General features: G+C 37.1%; 1 protein-coding gene across 1 annotated transcript in view; it reads left to right on the plus strand.

Moving 5' to 3' along the window:
- Positions 1-118: 118 nt before the first annotated feature.
- Positions 119-22,430, plus strand: part of LOC108241371 (ras-related protein Rab-26-like) — a 45,953-nt gene continuing 23,641 nt past the window's right edge. The window contains exons 1-4 of the mRNA XM_017425464.3: positions 119-622; positions 2,119-2,229; positions 17,146-17,187; positions 17,737-17,803. Coding sequence (XP_017280953.1) covers positions 446-622; positions 2,119-2,229; positions 17,146-17,187; positions 17,737-17,803 — 397 coding nt within the window. The 5' untranslated portion in view covers positions 119-445. The remainder of the gene's footprint in view (positions 623-2,118; positions 2,230-17,145; positions 17,188-17,736; positions 17,804-22,430) is intronic.

The following is a 22,430-nucleotide window of genomic DNA, read 5'->3' on the forward strand; positions in this document are numbered from 1 at the left end:
CCCCGCACACACACACATCGTCACATATTGTCGTTTTATTGTTTAATTCTTATATTATAAAGTCACGTGACAATAACATGTATTTCCCATAAGTCACCTCTTTGTAATCGACCCTGATTATTTGTGAGCCTGCGGAGGGTTTAGGTTTCTATTTGTTTCTGTGTCGGAAAAGTCTCGATTTGCTTTTGAGGTGGAGTTTTGTGGCGCATCACATGGGATTGTTGCAGCTGCTGTCCTGAAAGCAGAAACCCGTCAGGAGCAGGAAGATACACGCGGAAGAAGCTGCTACTTTAAGAGTGGAGAACATGCGCTCAGCGCACAGGTGAACAATCAGCTCAGCCAACTTCTCCCTTTGTGGGCTACAACTTTTGTTTGGGTCCTCATATCGTGCAGATTCGAGGGAGGATTTGGTTCGACGCCTCGATTGTTCAGAAATTCGGAGCAAATGTCTCGCAAGAAGGCAGCCAGAGGCAAAGCGGCGACCAGCAGCCCGTCTGCGGGCAGCCCTGCGGGGAAAAGAGCAGCGAGGAGCAGCCCGGGCATCGTCCAGATGAACGGGGTGGTCCACCCGAGCAGACCCTCCATCAGCAACAGCAGCGAGTTTTATGACATCGCTTTCAAGGTAAGAAGGTGTTCTTCAGCGAAACATCAGAAAGCGCTCAAGTGAGAACAGGTTTTATAGAGTGAAAATGACAAAAAAAAAGCCCAGAAATTGTCAGTGTATGACACCATATGGACACTTTGTTTTGCTTCTGAAGAGAAAACAAAAGGCACAATCCTGGTTATTTTATATTTTTTGCACGTGTTTGTTTCTCTCTTTTTTTTTTTTTTTTTGGTTTAACTGTTTTCCCCCAACCCAGCACAGAGTCTGCACAAGTATCAGTAGGTGAAGGTACAACAAACCAACCCAAACAGCGGTGCATTCTTCATGGTTCTGGCTGCTGCTGCGCAGATCTTCTCCTCAGCAGCCCGAGTTTCCTTTCTACTGAGCGTTAGTTGGATGGATGGATGTTAAAAGCCGCCACTTCACAGTAACACAAACAGGGATTCACACCCACAGATTCTCATTGTGTTCTCCCAGAATGCTTGGAGTGATTTGTGCCACCTGCTCTGTGTTTCTAAAGCAACAGTTTGGTGCAACGACGTCTTCATGTTGCTCTGCTTATCCCAACTAATACATGACTTTCTGCTTTCTTACAGTCTGGGCTCAGCACATTATATTTGCTCCTCCTTTTTGTTTGTTTGTTTTTGAAAGACAAACAACTTTACTGTTGGATAAAATTCAGTTTCCCAGAGTGATGTGATAAGTAAAAGTGTTTGAGAAGAATTAGGTGTAATATTTGGTTTAATGCTGGAAAACTGCAAATAAATTCTTATTTCTTACCAATATATAAATATTCTGAAATGAACTGTACCACTTTTTTATTTGCAGGGCATCACTTGGTGTCTTACATAATGCAAATAGCAGGAATTTGATTGCATTTAAAATAATCTAAAAAATAAAGGTTAATCAGTTGTAGATGTACATCCAATGATCAATTCCTGAAAGTTTTATTAAAATCCCTTCAGTGGTCCATGAGGCATTTTGGTAACACACAAAAAACAGGCAAAAACATGATTGTCCACCTTCCCCTTCCAGCTGTGGACGATAAAAAGAAATATTCTGCTCAGTGAAAACAGGGTGAAGGAACACTGTGCCTCTGTTTTCTGGTCCTGTTACTGTACCTGCGTCTCTTTATTCTCCTTCCTCCGTCTTTCATCTCCCGTCTGCTTCCTCCTTAAAACCAGGAGCCACTTTTGATTTTCATATCTAGGTCCAACAGTCTCTGCTAACCTGATAACTGTAATCTCATCAAACCTATTAACCTAATCACAGCTCTGAATAAAAACATGCACAGTTGTTTGTGGAAGGAAGCAACGCAATGCATAATAGTTCTGCTTATGAACACACTTATATAAAAGATCCCAGTGATGCTTCTTATCATCTATGCTTTTTTTAATAGATTTTTCTTTCTTTTTTTAATTGTTTTTGTCTTGAATTGTGTCCTTTTGCAACTGTATTTTGTGTGCTTGCACCCTGTCATTCCTGACTGACTTCTGGGCTCTTTTTCTATGCAGGTAATGCTTGTTGGAGACTCTGGTGTGGGGAAAACCTGTCTCCTGGTTCGATTTAAGGACGGGGCTTTTCTTGCCGGCAGCTTTATCTCCACTGTGGGAATCGACTTTCGGGTAAGCTTAAATCAATCAACAAAATAAACAAAGAGATAAAGAAAATAAAACAATCACAAATTCCCCACAAGCAACACACACTTTCATGCTTCCAGGTTTAGTTTCTAAAGTGAAACGGGGCCAGTCTCTTCCAGGTTTCTTTTTCCTGCTATTGAGCTTCTCAGACATCTGTGTCAGAACAGGTATCGATTTCTTAAATTAGTTTGACACGTTTTAGTTTTTTAGCCTCAGTGGGGGATAATGATTTCATGTGCCAGATTTTGTGGTCCCACATGGGCAGCCAGAAAAACCTTCTTGATTTATTAATGGTTTTAGGCAGGTGTTTGCCTGTGATACACAGAAAAGCAACCTTTAAACCTTCACTGGTCAGTTTAACCTTTAACCTAAACCTTGTTGCATGCTTAGGCACACATTAGGATTATTTTATCTGTTTTTAAAAAAATGTATCATGCAACATCTCACTGATTTCAATACAACAATCCTGAGGAAATCCTAACTTCTGTGAGTTTATTTGATTTTACATTTTGTTCTCATTCTGATAGGTGTGACTCGAGCATCCTGGATCCTCCCCATGAGAATTCATTTTAAAGGGGGAACATTCAGGGTTTGGTGACATCTAGTGACAGAAATATAATTTGCAACAAAATGCTGCAATTTTACCCACAGATTTCAAGTTTCTAGAATAAACTGCTGTAATCAGGAAAAAAGAAATTAGTATTTGGGCTGAAAACCTGGAACTACAGCAGGAGCATGGGAATTAACCTAATGAACTGTAAAAATTAAAATATTCTGCTTCTCTGCCAATAGAAGTATAATCTAATGACCTTTTTTCCACCCAACACTAACAACTGAACCAAATTTAGTTGTTTTGCAAAATTTTGCTTTATTTTAAAAGTTAAAATATTAAGTATTTAACAACAAAATAGGATTTTAAGCCACATAAGCCACCAGTGTTTGTGTTAAAAGTATCCAACTACTGTGCGGGTTTGTGTGTGGGTTGTCGGATAAGGTTGTGGGTGGATGAGCAGTTGATTTTTATTTTTATATTTTATTTTATTTTTTAACTTTTATAACGTCTCCTCTGGCACTCTGTAGTGCCGACACACATTTAGGCCTTTCCAAGCAAAGGAATAGACTCTCTGCCAGTAAAATTTACTACTAATGGAAGAAAAAGTACAAAACTCAGTGTTTACTGCTCAGACGGCTCTTTTGTCACAATGACTCAATATTTAATTGGCGTGTGGTACAGAGCAGTGGGAGATGAAGGGTTTTATTATTAATCTCAAAGCTCTGGTTTTCTGCTGCTCTGGTTAAATGGTTCAGTTTTTTTTCTGCTCAGGTGGACTAGAGCTCCCTGAACTTGTGAAAATCTTCTTGTCCTCTGTCAGCTTCCAGTGTTCACAGGTACATAATAAATAGATTTATACACAGACACAACATGCAGTTTATGATTGCCTGCATGTAGGGTGGCTGCCTTTTGCAGCTGCACACATTATGTAAACAAGTGAGTGTGAGGCATTTGGAGACCTGCTTCAGTAAGAGAAAGGTGAGGTACTTGATTTTTCTATTACCTTCTGACAGTAAATTTGATATGGTAGTACCTGTGAATCATTCCCAACACATACAGCAGTTTGAGCACAACATGCTTTGCCTAAAACCTCAGTATTACCTGCTGGAGTTAATGCTGTTTGTTGGTGAAATGTCTCACAAACCACTGGATGGATTTGAATGAAACTATCAGAATATAAACATTAGTTGTACATCTACAACTCATTAACTTTTCGTGAACCCATTTCAAGATGGCTGCCACAGCTAATCGGCCTACCCAAAAAATGGCTATAACTCAGTCAGTTTTACAGATATGGTGCTAAAATTTGGTTTGTTAGTAGCTGACAGTCTTTCCACACACTAATATTTGGCAATGTTATTTTCAAGGTTTAACCAAAACGGCTATAACTCCGTCTTTTCTCAACAGACGATCATCTTAGTTTGAAATACTGGCATGAAAGGCAGCATATATAAGGTATATGTATACATTTAAGGAAAGCTAGGCCTTTCTTTATGTTTAGAATACATAGGGTGACGGGAGGTGAATGTTATTTTTAGGAACAGCATTTTTAGAACAACAGTTTTGATTGTTTTTGTCGGTTGGATAGAGAGGCAATTTGCTCTGTGCGGGGATTTGATCTGATTCCCACTTCAAAACGCTCCTGTGAAATGGTACGCTTCCTCTCCGTTCTTTTTTACTGTCATCTCATCTCAGTTTACCTCAAGATCACAGAGCTGCCCCAGACTCAAAATCACAGCAAGTCCTCCTGCAAATCGTGACTTTACATTTTGGGTTTAATTATTTATGCGGACGGACAAGTCAGACCATACCCAACGTTATTCATGTGTAGATCTTAGTCCTCTGACTAATTGTGACAGATGCAATTATTCAAGCGACAGGATTTCTTAAGTGCCACATTTACAGCAAAGTCAGAGTTTAAATAAAGTGAATTTGGTGCAAATCTTCTTCTGCAGCAGCATAATGAATCAAACACTGAGACTGAGCTGATACTACAGATATTACTATTGGTGGCCAGAGAATGTGTAATCAGATTATCTTAATATATCTCCTCCTCCACACCTCTCTGCTGCATATGAAAGGGTTTATTGGAACCAGCAGCTACAGAAGTAAACCACTAAAGTTCACTTTTTACAGTCCTGCAACATTTTTTCATTTTTGTATTATGATGCATAAAAATCATGATCTGCAAGATTTTGTTCAACCTGAATTCATTTCTTTTTTCTTATTTTTAAAGAGTAAATAGTTTTAAAGAACAAGCTACCCAAGTCATTTGTTGCTATGGTAATATTATAGATGTATTTTATAAGATTTAGTCATGAGTACATTTTTATTGCTCTCTTACAAAATGAAAGTGCAATGTTTTTGCTTGTGTGTGTGTTTGTTGTGTTAGCCAAATATCTGTTGAACTACTGGATGAATTTTAATGGAACTCTCAGAAAGTAGTGATTGGATGTACATCTACAACTGAATAATTTATGGAATCAACTCAGTTTAAAATGGCTGCTGCAGCCAACCTAATGTTGTAAACAAAAACAAAATGGAAACTCAGACTATTTAACAGATGTTAAGCAATAATTTGGTGTGATAGTACCATAGAGTCATTAACAGATCTCTCTCAGACTGCATCTTGTATGAGATTGCACATAACATCATTTACAATGTTTGACAAAAAAAAGCTCAGTTTTTCTCACCAATAGATGACTTTTGGTTAGGACTTGTCCACATGGAAATGCTGTCTTTCTAAAATGACCTTTTTATTTGCCATTTCTAAAAGTATCCTCTTAAATGGCGCCCCTTTTCTAGAGCAGTTTTCATCAACACTAACACTGAAAATGACTCAAAATGTTGTAGTAACTATGCCGGGCCTGTGTGTGGCGCTGCACCTCTGCCAAGAAAATGCACCAAAACAGGAAACAAGTCATGGAGCAGACGGTCCGAACTGTAAACACAAGAAGAGAAACACAAGGTTCATAAATACATGAGAAAAAGCTAAATTAATTTTGCGGACTGACAACAAAGTGTAACTTCTACTTTGTGTCACTTTACACTATTATTGGTTGAAAGTCATGTCCGTTCAAATCTGTGCACATAATAAACCACTTCAGGTACAGTATCCAGCGGGGGCTGGCTGGAGGGAAGAGTTTTCCTCTCAGTGTTCAAATATTAGACATATTTTTTAGAGACAATTGTCAATGTTTTAAAAATATTCTAATTTCTCACATTTTTTTAATGTATACTTGTTATTGATGTTTTTCTGCAGTGTTTGCTTTAGTGTATTTGAGAGTTCAATTAAGAGAAGACGAGGTATAAAACTTCTCTTGCATAAAAAATGGCGGGCAATACACATTCCTTCAAGGAATGCTAGGCCTTTAATTTCAGAATTTGGAAGCAGACATTGTTTTCATACTCAGATGATGGAATCTTCTTGCCCTAACACTTAGTGAAGTCTTAGCTTTCTTAAAAATGTGTTGGTAAGCCACAACAATAATAAATAATACAAATGAAATCAAATTAAAACTAAATCAGTGCAGCAACAAAGCAGAGGCACAAAGGTTGCACTCATCAAAAGCACAAACTCAATGGGACTACAAGAATTCACAGACTGCTGAGCTGAGTGCAGAAACAGTGGATCCACACGTGATAGTTCTGGTAAAAGTTGTTACCTTTACAATTAGCTCCTTCATAATAAATTAATTTATCTACAGAGGAATGGTCATGTAGTCCATCACTGCTCCCTTTGTTTGGTCATTGACGTCACAGAACATGTTTACCGTCTCTGGGTGTCCCATGTTAGTTTAACTCATCATTTGTACAGCTGATGTAGATAAAGGTTTGTTTTCATTTTAATGACAGCAGTAGAGCCTCTCATAGACCAGATCTCTCCTTTGATTCCTACTTTTCTTTGCTCAGATGTTATTTTTGGGTGCACTTGCTACATACGCAGGGGTGGGAGATATGAAGCAGGCAACTGCTAAAGCATCACTCAACATTTCAAAGGCCCTTAAGATGGAGATGTGGTGTTTGTCTGCTCTTCCATCTGAATACACTAAACAACCTCCTGTTTTTGCTGCGCAACAAAACTCTGAACAGACGTTGTGACAAATGGGTAAATAGCAGCAAGATGTTTTTAACTGGGGGACTTACTTTGACAAAAAAAGGGAAAACATTTGGTCTGACGTCCATGTATTATACAAAAATAGGAAATATTAATCTAGCCTGAAAAATAGAAACCATATGTGTGGTTAGAGCTTTGTCTGCTGACCTTCACTGTTATAGATGAACTGTCTGATTTATTTTGTTTTGTTAGTGATCACTAATGTTTGGTTTACTGTGCAATCTGTCCTTTTTATGCATCTATGAACGGAAGGTAATTATTAGAATTGTTCAAAAAGTCTATTCTTTTTATGCAGGCTGTGCTCAAAACTGCAGTAATGAATTCGTGAGCTATTTCAAACAGCAACGAGATGAGAGAGAAATAAGAATTTACGAGTCACAGAGGGGGTCGTAGCTGCTGTAAATTGTTTGGTCTGCCCGGCACAGGGGGAACACACATTGGTGGAAAATCTAAACGCATGCCATTTGTCTTTAGAAATATAATTGGGTCAAGAAGGACAGATACTTTGTCTTCCTGTTCACTAAGAAAAGAAATGCTGAATCTTTCTTGAATGTGCTTTTCTAAAACAATGATATTTCAGACCTTTTGACAGCTATCATCACCCGCCGCCAAAGGCAAAAGCAGAACGATAATATATTTGTCTGTAATGGTGTGTGTGTGTGTGTAAGCATGTGTGTTTGTTTGTACTGTTAACAAAATAGTTAATGAATCACTGAACAGGTTTTAAGAAAACTTTCAGGAAATAATCTCATCTACAACTGATTAACTTTAGAACTTAACCCGATTCAAAATGGCTGCCACAGCCAACTAACCCTAGAAAAGACAAAAATGGCTGCAAATCAGAAAATCTTTATAGTTATTGAGCTAAAACTTGGTGTAGTAGTAGCTGAGCATTGTCCTCAATCCATACTTTGAGCACAGCACATTGTGTGACCCTTGGCACTAAATAATGCATTCCCTTTATTTTGTTTTTTAATGCAAAACATGCTTAGTATATTTTTCTCTAACAATCATTATCAGTATAGCTTTAGCACTCACTAATGCTTTAAAAACTGAACATTTTTAGAACATTTTCTTATTAAAACAATACATTTCAGATGTTTAATGTTAACTAAAGTAAGAAAATGTGCATGTGTAAGAGAAAGAGAGAGAAAGAGATTGTTCAAAGTTTTAGTTATAAAACTGGAACTGTGGGTATTGATTCCATGTCTGACCTCTGACCTCTAAAATCCTGAGCCAGTAATCCGTCAGTGTTGTGTGAATTGTTTTCTCTGGTTTGGTCAGCGTTCAGTAAAAAAAAGGTATGATGGTTATATTCTAAGACTGAACCATCAATATGTGGTCAATGGCACCAATTATAGTTTAAAGGAGAAATTGACTGAAGATACATTAAACTGTCAGTTTGACTGAGTTATTGTGATAAACTCTGCACTGTGGCAAGCTGCAATTTTTTTTTACTTTAACATACAAGTTAACATTTTAGGTAAAGTGAACTTACCAAGTTTTAGACTTTTCTAAAACACAAATCTTTCCACCAGTAAGTGATCGATGGGGATGGCTGTCTCTCTGACTCAGGCTAAGTCTTGAAGTGAGTTAGCGGTGTCGATCCCCCCCCCCGTCTCTTTTATCATTCACACACATTGTGCAGCACATTAAGCGGCTGACATGTGCACATCCAGAACATAAAAGCGCACAGATTGATAACAAAGCTCAGCAGATGTGGAAACTGTTAATGAAGCGTTGCGGGTTCAGGATGACAGTTTTTTGTGATGCATCTCTGCCTGTAGCGCGACACTGTTAACAACCTCTCTTACATCACTGCTGGCACGGACGATTTGTGAGAGCTGACAACGTCTGTTTAGCAGTCAGTGTGTTTTAGGATGGAGGCGGTGTGTCCACGTGCTGAGAGGCTCTTTAGAAAATGTCAGGGAAAAGTATTGTTTTATTAGGAAATTTAAAAAAATTATATTAACTTCTAGTTATTTTTCAAATCACAGAGACAAAATAAATAATCTCTTAATATAAATCCTTAAAAAACAGGAATATTATGTTTCTGTGGTTAAACTTTATTGTCAAAACCTTTAATATTATTGTAATTAAAATGGACTAAATACTCGGGTGTTGAGTTGCTCTTCAGTTGGTTCCTGGTTTTAAAGAGTTCCTGGCAGCGGAGTTTCATATCATCAGTGCTGTTTTAGTCAAGCTATTGTTGCACTTCATGACTGTTTCTTGTGTAAAGTTTAATTTAGCATGGCCACCACAAACAGTTGATCTTAATAAGACAAAAATGGCTACAATTCAGTCAATCTTACAGATATTGTGCCTAAATTTGGTTTGGCTGTAGTAGATGTAGATTGGATGTACTCGTACAACTGATTAACTTTTGGAGTCAGTCTGCTTCATGATGGCCACCACAGCTAATCAACAACTGCAAACACAAAAAATGATTATATTGTGTTTAACTTGTTGTTCAAAAGTATAAAACACTTTAAATTATCTATTATATAAGTGGTTTTATGCATGTTATGTGGTGTTGTGGTATATATTTAATGTTTTGCATATTTAGTTAAAAAATAATAATAATTTGGGGTCATTAGGACATTAGACTTTGTGCTATAGTTGTTTTTAGTTTATAAATTTGTTTTATTATTAAGGAAAATCCCTATCACTGATTGCAGCCCTTGTGGGACTTAGACTTTCACAACATACTAATGCAGACCGACACACATCCAAGGACTGAGCCTTCGTTTTTTTTGTACTGTTGTCTCATGAGTCAGTTCATCCCCACTAATGGCACTCTAAAATTAAATAAATGAGAACAATCATGAAATGATTCACTCTATTTTCCTTTCAGAATGTGTCTTCATGGGTTTGTGTTTGTTTGTGTGCTTATACACCCTCAAACTTTACCTGAAGGCTGCTTTCAACTAGTCTTTAGTGCAGTAGCATCATAGCTGACATGTGTGCTGATTATTACACACTGAAGTGTCCCTGATTGGTGAAAATTGCTTTGTTCTGCAGATCATGAGGTCATCATCCTCAGATGGTTTGAGAGAGTGACTCATGCAACAAGTGGATGTTACTCATTCCTCTATTACTGCGACTCTGATGGAAACTAGGTGCACTTTTGTTTGAGTATATTTGCATATTTTAGGTTGCAATTTAGCTAAAACCTGAAAGTATCTCTGAATTTTTTTGTTTTGTTTTGTTTAGGAGGGCAATAAAAGTGGTTTGTCATTAAAACTTTTAAGTCTGGATTTGCATTGGTAAAACTGCCTCAGTAAGCCTGCTGAAATGTTTGTCATGCACATTAAAATAAAGAGAATAAAAGCGAGAACAGGGAGAGCTGCAGCGAGAGGGAAAAAAAACAAATTACCAAAATGAAAGCCTCTGAAATTTTTCTGTCCTCTTTGGGAACTGATGTCATTGTCGATGTCACTGAGCATCCATCTCCTCCTCACTGATTGTCTTTTTGCATGTATTCAGAGATTGGATGGCTGACTGATTTCTCCATTATTTACTCTGCCAGTTTGGTTGCCTGCCTACCTTTTCTGAGTGGGTGCAATTAAAGCTCTGAGAAAAATCATGCCTGCAAGAGGCGGTAATGTTTTTGTTGCTTAACAATGAATTGAATTCAAACGAATTAGGCTCTATAGTGCAAGAGAAAGGCACCTTTAGGATGCATTAAAGCAGGGATTTATGTAACCGTACCTTAAAGCCATTTAACCTTACTTTTGCAGAGCTGTCTTTACTAAATTAAAAGTATCAGGATGGTGTTTACATTGCCAAAGGAGGTGTTGGTTATTAATGACGAACAGCTTTGCCACCTGCTGCTCTAAGGTCACTGGAATCCGCAGAGGTGAGCCCTGAGGAGCTGCATGAATGTTTAATGATGGAATGAAAATGATAAGGAGTCGATTGCTGGAAAAATCACTAAAAAATCATAATCACTAAAAAACATCACTAAAAAAATACTCTTGGAGAACAGAGAAGGTAAAAAAAAATAAAAATATGATGCTAAGTTTGATTGTTTTTTTTATTTTTTCCAGTCTCATTTTATGTTTCAAACAAATGTAAAAATAACTTACAAATTTACTATTTCTTGGCACCAAAAGACAAAAAACCAGCATTGTGTGAGCTAAATATCTCAAGAACCAATAGACTAATTTTGATGAGAGTCTAAGAAAGGAATCATTTGATGTACATCTAGAACTGGTTAATGTTTGAAGTCAGTCCAATTCAGGATGGCCGCCACAGCTAACTGACTGTAGAAAATCAAAAAATGCATATAACTCCATCACTTTTACAGATATTAAGCTAAAATTGGATGTAGATAGTAGCTGAGAATTATTTTTTATCATAAGTTGATTGTAGTTTAAAATCCTGGCGTGAAAGCTGATGGACGATATGCATTCCTTCAAGGAATTAAGATTCTCTTTGTCATTTGGCACAGCGTCAAAGATGCACTAAACAAAATTATGAGCATGGCTTCATTTAAAATCACAAGGAACCACATGACTTGTGGCTCCTGACTGCAACAAACCTGAGCAGAATATGTAATGACCTTGGTGTATTCTGGATGAAAATAATTCCATCTTTCTTGTGAAAAATGTCCAAATAAAAAAAAAGAAAAACAGGACATTTTGCTCTATCCTGTGATTCAGCAACAGAAGATTATTCAACATCTCTCACACACACACAGGTATGTTTTGCTGGGAGGGCATTTTCATTTTTATTATTCCAATTTGTGAAAAATCCTGAGGTAGAAACTCTGAAGCGCTACGGCTCCTTCTTATTTCAGTTGAGTAATGATCGGACGATACGACATTACAAATTTCAGTTCGTTCGAAAGAACTGCCTGGAGGAGAGCCTTGATCACAGTGAGTTTCTGCGTTGGTGTGAGCAAGTTGTTGCAGGTGCAGGTAAAAGATCAAACACAAAGCAGAGGTTTAAATCTGACAAATGGACTGATAAAAAAAAAAGGTAAAGTTATCCAGGTAAATCTGTACACGTGTCTCTTGGAACAGCCTCCAGCGTATAAGGTTTTTGGACTTCTCTTTGTTTTTGTAGTTCTTTTGTTTCCCTGCATTCCGCTGCAACAAGAAAAGAGAGTCTGTGTTTTCACAACAGTGCAGCTGGTGGTCTAAAGGGACCCAAAGACCCCCAGCTCTTTCAATTAGCCTGTTTTCAACCTCGCTTGTCACCCAAGTGTGGAAAAAATCAATAAAAAAAGAAATTTCTCTTCGGTACACTGACTGCATGGTTAAAGGCGTTTTTTCTTAAGTAGAATTTCAGTATAAAGAAAGAAAAACATTCCCTTCATAACCCCACACAGCCCTACAAATTTCTTCAACTAAGGCTCAGTTTCAGCTTCTAACAAAAACAAATGGCACATTGGCAAAATACTTTTTGCCTTATCTGGAGCCTCTATCAGCCTGTGCAGTGTCAGCAAGTTTAACCAATCGATGGAAGGAATGCCATCGTGTCTACAGGTTGTGTTTATGTGTGAATCTGAAGTAATGTGATTTATGGCACCATCACTGTCTACAGTAACATATCTGGCTCACTTTGGTTCAAGTGTTTGTAACATATTAGATCTAGGGGTGTAAATATGCTGAGCAAACTTTAGCTTGTGCGGGAGAACTGAGAGGGAAAAAAGAATTAATTGTGTTTTAATAACTGCATGTCAAAGCATAATTAATTCCAATAGGAAAAAAACAATATCTGTGACAAACTTCTTCATAAAACAAAAATGATTGTTTCACAACACGGATGGAGAAGAATGTGTTTGCATTAATTGGGCTCTTCGTATTCTTGAAAATAGTTCTGTTGTTAAATATATTTAAAGTATTTAAACTGTATACATAAAAAGCACAGTAACATCTCCACCTGCTGAGGAACCTCAAGATTTTCCAAATCGGCAAAGAAATCCAGATTTTTGGGCTGCGGTTCTCTTGCTGAATCAGTTCTCACTTCAACATCTTCTCCTGGTACATCCTGCTCACCGTTAGACACAAAACAAGACTCTCCTGCATCATAAATTACTCCAGCAAAATACCCAGAACAATGCAACCCCCCTTATCTGAATTGTACAGCCGCTCAGTGATCAGAAAAGCAACCCTGATCACAGAGGATCCCTCCCACCGTTTAGAAACACTCCATTTACTGGTTTATTGTCCGTCCCCAAAACTAACAAACATGTTAGAAATCTGCCCTCGCTTCTGCTGTAGCCCTTTTAAAGAGAACAAAATGAATAGTTTGCTGCCTTGACAACCCCTCCCCCCTCCCCCCCACCTACACACACACACTTTTTCACTTCTTTTAATTACTTCCTAAAATTGGTTTTAAATGTTTTAATAATTTGTGCTTTAGACTTAAATTTTCTTATTGTCCGCCACCAAAGGTGAAAGAGTGATTATGTTTTCTGTCTGTAGCATTAACAAAATATCTCACACAACCACTGGGTGGGTTTCAATGAAACTTTTAGAAAGTAATTATTGGCTGTACATGTCAATTCAAGATGCCTGCCACAGCTAACCAACCTTGACCTACACAGAACTAGCTCAACCTCCAGTAAATTTTCCAGATATTTAGCTAAAACTAGCTGTGGTGGTATTTGAGTTATTTGCAACACATGATTGCAAGCACCAATAGATCATGCAAGATCACACAAGATATCACAATATTGCATGAGATTTCATGTAATGTGGTTTTCAATATTTGACCAAAATGACTATTTCTCAACAAACATCTTAGCCTAAAGTTCTGTCATTAAAGGCAGTGGGCAAAATGCATTCATTAAAGAAATTCTAGACCTTTTAATTAATATTAGTATTATTATCAGTAGTATTATCTTGTATTCAACTGCTGAAACAATTTAAAGGGGACTTATTATGCTTCCTTGAACAAGTCAGGATATGTCTGTGGGCTATACAAAACGTGTGCATTACATTCAATACACAAGTTACACAGATTCTCATAATCATTCACAAACACTTTGAAAATCAGCAAGAAAAGTGTTTGTGTTTGAGGCAGTCAGTTTGCATGATTTGACATCTGGAAACTGGCTTCCTGCAGAGGAGAGCTGTATTTACCTGCCTTCTGCCAGTGTTTTCATTTCTGACATGTGTGTCGGGTGCAGGTGAGGTGTCGTTGTAGCAGCAAAGACATTAGAAATATCACCTCATGGCCTCTTTCTCATAATTCTTCTCAGTGCTGTTAATTTGTCACATATATAAGCTCTTTGCGGACGTCATGTTCCTGTTAGTTGCCTCGTGCTGCAGCCATTAATGTTTTATGTGCTCACACTTCATGGGCTCCTCTGAAAGCTCCTCATACATCTGTAATTTATGATCCCTGTGAAGTGCTGTTGAGTGATTCTCTTCTGAGCTTGCGTTCCCGGCCGTGTGTCTTTGGGAGAAACGAGAGGCATTAAATGGCTAACATATAGTGTGTTGCTGATAGATCAGTTTGTATTTGAAGCCGTTCCTCTGTGTGGAAGGTGTTTGCTGCAGCTCAGGGAACAAAAGTGAGCTGAAAGTGGAGCTTTTTGCTGAAAGCACGGAGCAGAGGGGTTGTGTTAGCCTGTAAAATGTTTGAGCTGAAATATTTCTGGAGGTAAAGTGGAAGTAGAAGTGTTATTATCACCCTTTAATGTGCAATATCATAACTCCTAATCCCACCATAGCAAACTGACTGCAGAAACATGGATTTTGTCTTACTCAAATCACTCTTTCAGTAATCATTGAGTCCATGCTGCTATATTAGGCTCTGCCTGATTTAAACTGTCTTCTCTTAACAAATTCAGCATTATCAAAGCAATCAGGCTGCACCAGCCACTCAAAATCCTCCCTGTGATGTGATCACAAGACTCTTTTTCTGGGTCACTAAATATTTATGAAGCCTCTGAGCACATTTTGGGTTGTTTTTAGCAACAACAACAAGGAGGTAGTCTTTTGAGACTGATTCCTATCAGACTCCACTCACCATCAAGCTTGCAGCTTAAATTCGCCCCCATGAATATGGATGGCATTTCCCCCTTTGTGACTCTCGCGGAGGTAAATCAATCGAAGACGTCAACGGAGACTATCTGTGTCAAAGCTCTTTGCTGGAAGACCAGCATTTTGTCAGGGGTGAATATCATCTGGTTCTCCTCAAGAATCAGGGAATTAGGGGGGTCAGCAGCAGCTCTCAGGAATATCCCAGGGATGAGGTGGTGTGGGAGGTGAGGAGGTTGAAGGAACTGGTAGAAGGAAGTATTGCTGGGGTGCCTGGTGATGTTATTCACATTGGTATACATCACTTCGCTGTGATGCCACAGTTACACAAAGGAAAGAGAGAACATGAGCAGTTAATGTTTATTCAACCATAATGGTCAACTTTTTAACAGGTTTTCTTGGTAGGGCAGACCTATCAACTACAAGTCTCAATCAGCACTGAATTTGGATCATTTTGTTCACCTGTGCACTTTTTTATGAAACAATAGTACAGTAGTATATTGTGAAAAAGATGAGGGGGAAGCTCACTTTCTCAGTAGTTTGCCTGTTTACATAATGCTTCGCGTGTCTCTCACCATGTGGTAACCATTCCTCACTATGTTGTCATTTTCCTGCACCCAACCAGAGACACAATAATTGTGTGCCTGGAAATTTTTGTATGCCTTGAGGTCTTCACAGGTAAACGGGTTCAGGTTGAAAACCAGATTTCCTACATCAAGATAGAAAACCAATGGCAGTAGATTTAGATCATTCATCCATTTCCTCCCTCATGTGCACATCTTTGTAGGGATCAAAGTCGTTCACCACTTTCAGTTTCTGCCTGCCATTATCATTGCTTGTCAGCTGGCTCAAGTGCCTCCACATATTAAAATTTCTTCTGTTGCATCACTTTTTTCCCGTTTCTGGACCATCAAACTCAGTAAATTAATGAATATTGGAAATAAGTCATTGTTGATTCAAGTCATTCTTCTGTTAATGTGCTTTGTCCTCTAGCATGGCGGAGACACATCTTGTGCACACATACTGATGATGTCAGCCAAAGTGAACCCGAAAGTCTTTCCTTGCTAACACTACAAACATGGCAGCAGCTGATTGGTATAACACCTAACCAGTTCAAACAACAAAAACTGGACTTCTTGAAAACATTTTGCTTCTCTGCTCCTCGGGTGACAAGAAAAATAACTTAGAAATTTAAGAAATGCTGTAATCAGGAGGAGCTGAGTGTCTGGATATGCTTCACCTTTCAGATTAATTATTTATGTGGATGCATCAGTTTCTGAAGCTCCTGACACAGTAGACTGTTTTTTGTTTGTTTTATTATCTTGATAAGTTTCCTTAGCCACCTATAAAGTAAGGAAATTGTAGAACCTGTTTTTGACCATGAATCAGATTAAGCCTTGCAGAAATCATTGAACATCTGTCACTTTTGGAAAGAGCCACAGCAAGCAAACTTTTTGGTAGAATGGTTGTGAATGCTCCAAGCCTGCTGGTTACATCTGAATAAAATCTATTTTTATGTACAGTAATAAAAATGCAAATCTATTTGATATTGATTCAGAACTGTATGTGCGTCATTGTTGATCTGTTTCATGTTTCAAGCCCAGTCTGTTAAGATGCAGCCTAAATCCAGAGTTTTTGAGCTGCCAGCAAGTGCAAAGACTCTTTGGTTTGGTTTTCTCTTGACATGATTTATCCTTGTTTTAATAATATGAGTTTGGAGCACTGGTTTGGTAAAATTGATGCTTTTTCTGTCTGTGCAAGAGTAATGATTGTCAAAGAATATAGTCAGTTTGAGACAACCTCTAAGCTTTGAGCTAAAGCTTTAAACTTCCTTTGTCACTGATTATTTTGTTCAGTGTCATTCTCAGAGCTGAAAGTGCACTTTAATTTATCTGAGCTTGGTCATGCCATGTGATGATGGAACATACAGATGCAGGAGAAAGCTTCTCTAGAAGAGACAGATGGAAACAAGGAGAGCAGAGGGGGTTAATTTGCCAGGACAAAAGAGAAGCAAGGCTTTTTGTGATGTGGTCAAGGTGAAGTGGAGACATCCAATATTGATGGAGGGCAGCAGAGGACAGTGTGACAGGTAGATGAGGGGATGAGGCTGTTCAGACAGGTGCCTGACCACAAACCAAAATAGCTCTCAGGTCATTTCTTCCTTACCATAAGTTTTTTTTTTTTACTTCCTGTTAGTTTCTTAATGTCATTTCTTTGTCTTTTTTCATTTCCAGAACAAAGTCCTGAACATTGATGGAGTCAAGGTCAAACTTCAGGTAAAGACAACAAAATTAAAGCTATAAGTAGATCTGAGAGCTAAAAAAAAGGTCAAACCATTAAGATGAATGTCTTGTTTGTGTGATGGACACAAAAGCACCTGCATACCAATGATGTTTCCAAATTCATCCAGATTCTGGGAGCTGCATCCAAAGCAACAAACAGCAGATGGATCAAACTGGCAATTAACTGTGAAAATAAGAGACTGGAGTTGGAGATCAAAACAAAGCTAAAAAAAAATAAAGATTTTTTTCTGCCATTCTTTATTGGGCTGAAACATGATTACAGTTTTAATGTTTCTCTTCCTCTGCTGAATGTGTTTATAGGAGACCAATAACACACTGTGACTACATTATGTTTTAATATATTTCAGAATGAACGTCTTTTTCACTGCTTAAGACAACAGACTGATATTTTTAAGCTTTTCCAAGATAATTAGATTAAACCAGATTGATGTTTTCCCATTAAGCTCCAGCAAAAGATGAGACCTATTTCAAGAATAGAAACTTCTTTTTTTTTATTAGGGGATTATTTTCTTTTTATTGCAGATCTGGGACACAGCTGGACAGGAACGCTTCCGCAGTGTCACTCATGCCTACTATCGGGATGCCAATGGTGAGACCTGCCTTATATTATATTTTTCATAATTTTACTACTGATTACTGAAAACTTTATCGCCCAGTGCCCAAGGTGTGTAGGGATACTGTTCTTGCCTGTATCTGTGTGTGTGCACCTTCACGTGCACCATGTGCGTATTTGTTTGTCTGCAGCATCAGCAAAATGTCTCATGAACCAGCTGATAGATTTTGATGAAACTTTCAGAAAGTAAGCATTAGGTGTTCCTCTACAGCTGATTAAGTTTTGGAGTCAAACCATGTCAAGATGGCCGCAACAGTCAACTGACCCTAGGAAGCGCTTTTATTTTACAGATATAAGATACAAATTGGTGTGGTGGTATCTGAGCATCATGTCCAACACATGCTAAAAACACTGCACATTGCGCAAAAGTTTTGATTAAACATTTTGCACTAACTTCTGGCTACAACATTCCTTCTCCAGATAAGATAGTTTTAGTTTAAAACTGGCATGAAAGGCGGTGAGTGACATGCCTTCTTTTAAGGAATTCTAGGCCATTAATTTTGTACAGTGACCATGAATCAGCATTGTTTGGCAACAGTTCTTTATGCAGATTTTGGTTTTCTTGGAGCATCTTGCTTTTCTTTGCCACATGTTGCCTATTTAGTAGAAGATAAGGTTTTTATTGAGCAGATTTTGAGTATTGATCACAGACCTGAATTGGTCTGAGCTGGAGATTTCTTTGTGTTTGAATGGGAATTCTTTACTTTACCCTGTGCTATGCTCATGATGGGAGATTTTAAAAGCAGCGATTTGATGCAATCCATTTGTTTTTAAAATTGCTAATATACTGAATCTGAGTGTTCTAAGTTAAACTGGATTATTACTGGATTGGTGGGGGTTGGGTTTATTTCAATTCATTATTTTTTACCAGGACTAACTAGATTTGTATTAAATCTTTTTTACTTTTTCCCCTGAAATGAACTTTGAATTAAACTGGAATTCTATGCACAAAGCAAATCAAATATAATTGAATTCATGTGACTTGTTTGCAGCATTTATTTATTTATTTTTTTGCTGTGTAATGGTGCAGTGAAATGAAGTTTTGATGAGATTTTAAAGGCCACTCTTTGCCGTCAGAATAAAGGTTCATGCCAGGTTTAGACGTGAGTGTTTTTCCTCCACTCTGCTGCGTTTATTAAGTGCTGAAGTTTTATAGCTCTTTTCAAAGAAGGAAGGACATTCGAGATCCTGAGAGTCCTTGACGATCTGTAATCAGTCATCACAAATCTGAGTGGGTTTCTGCCAGTGTACTAACCTGTAAGGGTGTTCATGTTTTATTTATTCATTTTAATGTCATTATTAACAGTGCAAGTCCATCTATAAACCTCTAATTGGTAACTCTTAATGTTTCTCATGGTTCTGGTGATCAAAGCAGAAGTGCTTTGAGAGATGTCTTTATTCAGAGTTTATAAGTGATCGTTTAAAGTGGGGTTTTGTGGAACGATAATGAACAATTATCATCTTACCTGTTGCAGATAGCTCTATGAAACGCCTCAGTTCAGAATTTATTTTATAATGGCTAGTCGGTGTGGGGCCAAGACTAAAGTGGATTGCTGCTGTTTTAAAACCAGAAACATTTTAGCATTTCAGATGAGTGCTGTTTTATGAACTTTTACATTTTGCATCGTTTACATTCTATGCAAACGACACGTTACACGGTCATTTACATAGAATTTGATGGTTTTTTTAAAGTGCAAATTGCAGCAACAGCTACCTGTAACACTTCCTGCAGGAATGTCATAATATTTCTGCCTGATTATCTGTTTAAAACAAAACTGACAACAATGTTTTTCTTGGTTTCATTTCAAGCTTTTGTTTGAACAACAATGCAATGTTTGTAGTGGCACGCTCCACTCATATTAGCTGTTAGTTCATCAATCCAGTCAGAATTATTCTGTAGCCATCTACAGCAAGTTAGATACTATTGGTTTATAACCTTTTAATATGGACAATTGCTGCTACAGGATAATATAAATTGTTGCCAAAAACTGGAGAATTTTACAATGTGACGCATGTCAAAGCATACCTGACTTTTATCTAAAGGATTAAATGGTGACTTTATGATGTTTAATTTCTTGATAAACAGGCTTCTAGTGTGATTTTGCAATTTTATGTGCTCAAGCACATGAAAATACACCATTTCATCCTAAAGGAAGGATTTTTGTGATAAAAGAAAGTGTTTACTGTCTGGATTTGTCTAATCAATTTCAAGTTTATACAAATCAAACAGGCTGTGAGAGTCTATTCCACTGATTGCATGCATATTTGATTTCTTTAGGACTACTTAATCTTTGTGTATGATCTTCATTATTTGTTCCCTCGGTTTGAGAATCAAAATACAAAACTACAGCAGGATTTATTTCACTGTAACGTGATGCCTGTGGGCTTGTTTGTGTTTGATAGGTCAGCACTTATTTTCGGATTCCAACCTTTTAAATCTTTGGCAGGACTTTCAATTACTTTTCCATTAGTGGTAAGCGGCATATCACAGGAAGTCCACTCCTCCTACACAGAGCCTTTTAAAATGCTGATCACCTTTCTTTCTGTCTGTTATAAGAGCCAGAGTGATAGGAGAATTAAAATGCCCTCCAAGGTGATTTATGTGGTGGTGCACTTTGTCAGCTGTGAGGGAGAAGGTGTAAAGAGTCATTAAGTGTTTTTATCAGTTCACAAAATTATTTGCACTCTCATGTAAAAAGTTTTCATCCTATGTTAATCCTTAGTTTTCTATAAACTCAAACCAAACTAAGGCACTTTTACTGGGTTAATTGATGCAATTTTTGTTGGTTAATTTTTCAATTAACCAACATGGGTTTTACAAGTCACTTCTGTTGGAGTTAGCTCTACTTTTCCATTCTACACAAGCACTTGTTCATACAACAAATTTATTTTAAGTGAACTGCTTACCGATGTAATAGAAATATAAACAAATTTTACAAATCCTTATCATATATGGTGTGTACATGAGTCTGTCTGCTTTTTAAACTCATCTTAAAAACCCAGCTTTTTAATCTAGCTTTTACCTTTTTGTTTTTTATCAAACTGCTTTTTAATCATTTTGAACTTCTAATTGTTTTCTTCATTGTCTTCTTTGTCCACTTTTGTAATATGTTTGGATTTTTATTTTGTTCCCTCTGTGAAGCACTTTATCTTGAGCTTGAAATTCACTGTAGAAATAAAGATAGATTGATTCGATTGAAAGAAATTATTTATCGAAGTGAAATTAGTTTGGCTGGCTGTTTAAAATGAATTAGATTTGTGGAAGTTAATCAGAAAATCGGTTGGTTTAGCCAAAGTGTACGAAGTGGATTCATTCAAATTGAAGACAAATATTTGCGTGGGAATTGTTTAAATGATAGTTTACCCTCTTCAGTGAGGTGTTTTATGGAGAGTGTGTGACTAACAGAAAGCCACAAAGAAAAAAGATAAACCTTGGATGAAACGGACCACAGAAACAAAAATTACAAGACAGAAAAACCTTTCAGCTGTAAGACCAGAAACCATTTTGTGTGTCCTGGATGAAGAAATCTGAGCAGAGATAGTTTATGTTCCCTCCGTCTGCCCACAAAAGTCCTTTTATATTTTTCACAAGAATTCATCTTTCCTGTAGCAGATTGATGGATGGCTTTCAGCCGAGGAACAAAAAGATCTGGGTTCTGCTGCATTTATGAACATCCTTTAGGCAGTGGCTTATTAGGCTAATGTGCAAATCTTTTCTTTTATTTATTTATTTTTTTATCTTTTAAATTAAGTGAGCATCTGGAAAAAAATAATTGTTTAGATGAAAACAAGACAATTTAGATTACTTTAGTATGAAAATGATAGTGAATTTATTGATACTTGCACGTTTTAGGTTAAGGACTTTCTACAAATGACAAAAATGTAACAAACATTTTCTTAAACAACTAGCAGTTAAGGCTTATTTCCTTTTCCTGCCTAGGCTGTCTACTGAAGTACTTCAGTGTTATTTGGTGCTGCTCTGATTGCATTTTCAGAATCTGATTTGTGACTTTAGGATTTATAATGTGCTGCATATTTTATCGGAAAGCTAAATTTGTAATGGGAAGGTATTAAGACTTTTATTGAGTCCATGAGGTGAAATGATATTGAGGGGGAAAAATTAATCAAACTTCTCATCATAACATTTTCTTTATTACTTTTCTTCCTATCTTTTTTCTTCCTCCTTCAGAATCTTAACAGTTTTGCCTGTTATTCCATCTTCTGTTTATGTTCTGATGTGCAGTCATCCTTCTCATTTGAATCATATATAAGTGTTTAGCTTCTTATTCAGTTTTATAGTTTAATTTAGGCCAAGTTTCTTGTATTTTAAAACTTTTGTTTTTAACAAAACCAACCATAAAACTAAAACCCCAAAAATAGATTTTTGTTGTTTCACAAATGACAACAGAATGCACTTTTTAAATCTTGTCATGAACCACTGAGTGATAACAAATTACAGGTGCTGGTCATAAAATTAGAATATCATGAAAAAGTAGATTGATTTCAGTAATTCCATTTAAAAAGTGAAACTTGTATATTATATTCATACATTACATACAAACTCATATATTTCAAATGTTTATTTCGTTTAATTTTGATGATT

This window comes from Kryptolebias marmoratus, linkage group LG12, assembly GCF_001649575.2.
Source record: "Kryptolebias marmoratus isolate JLee-2015 linkage group LG12, ASM164957v2, whole genome shotgun sequence".
NCBI classification, from domain to species: domain Eukaryota; kingdom Metazoa; phylum Chordata; class Actinopteri; order Cyprinodontiformes; family Rivulidae; genus Kryptolebias; species Kryptolebias marmoratus.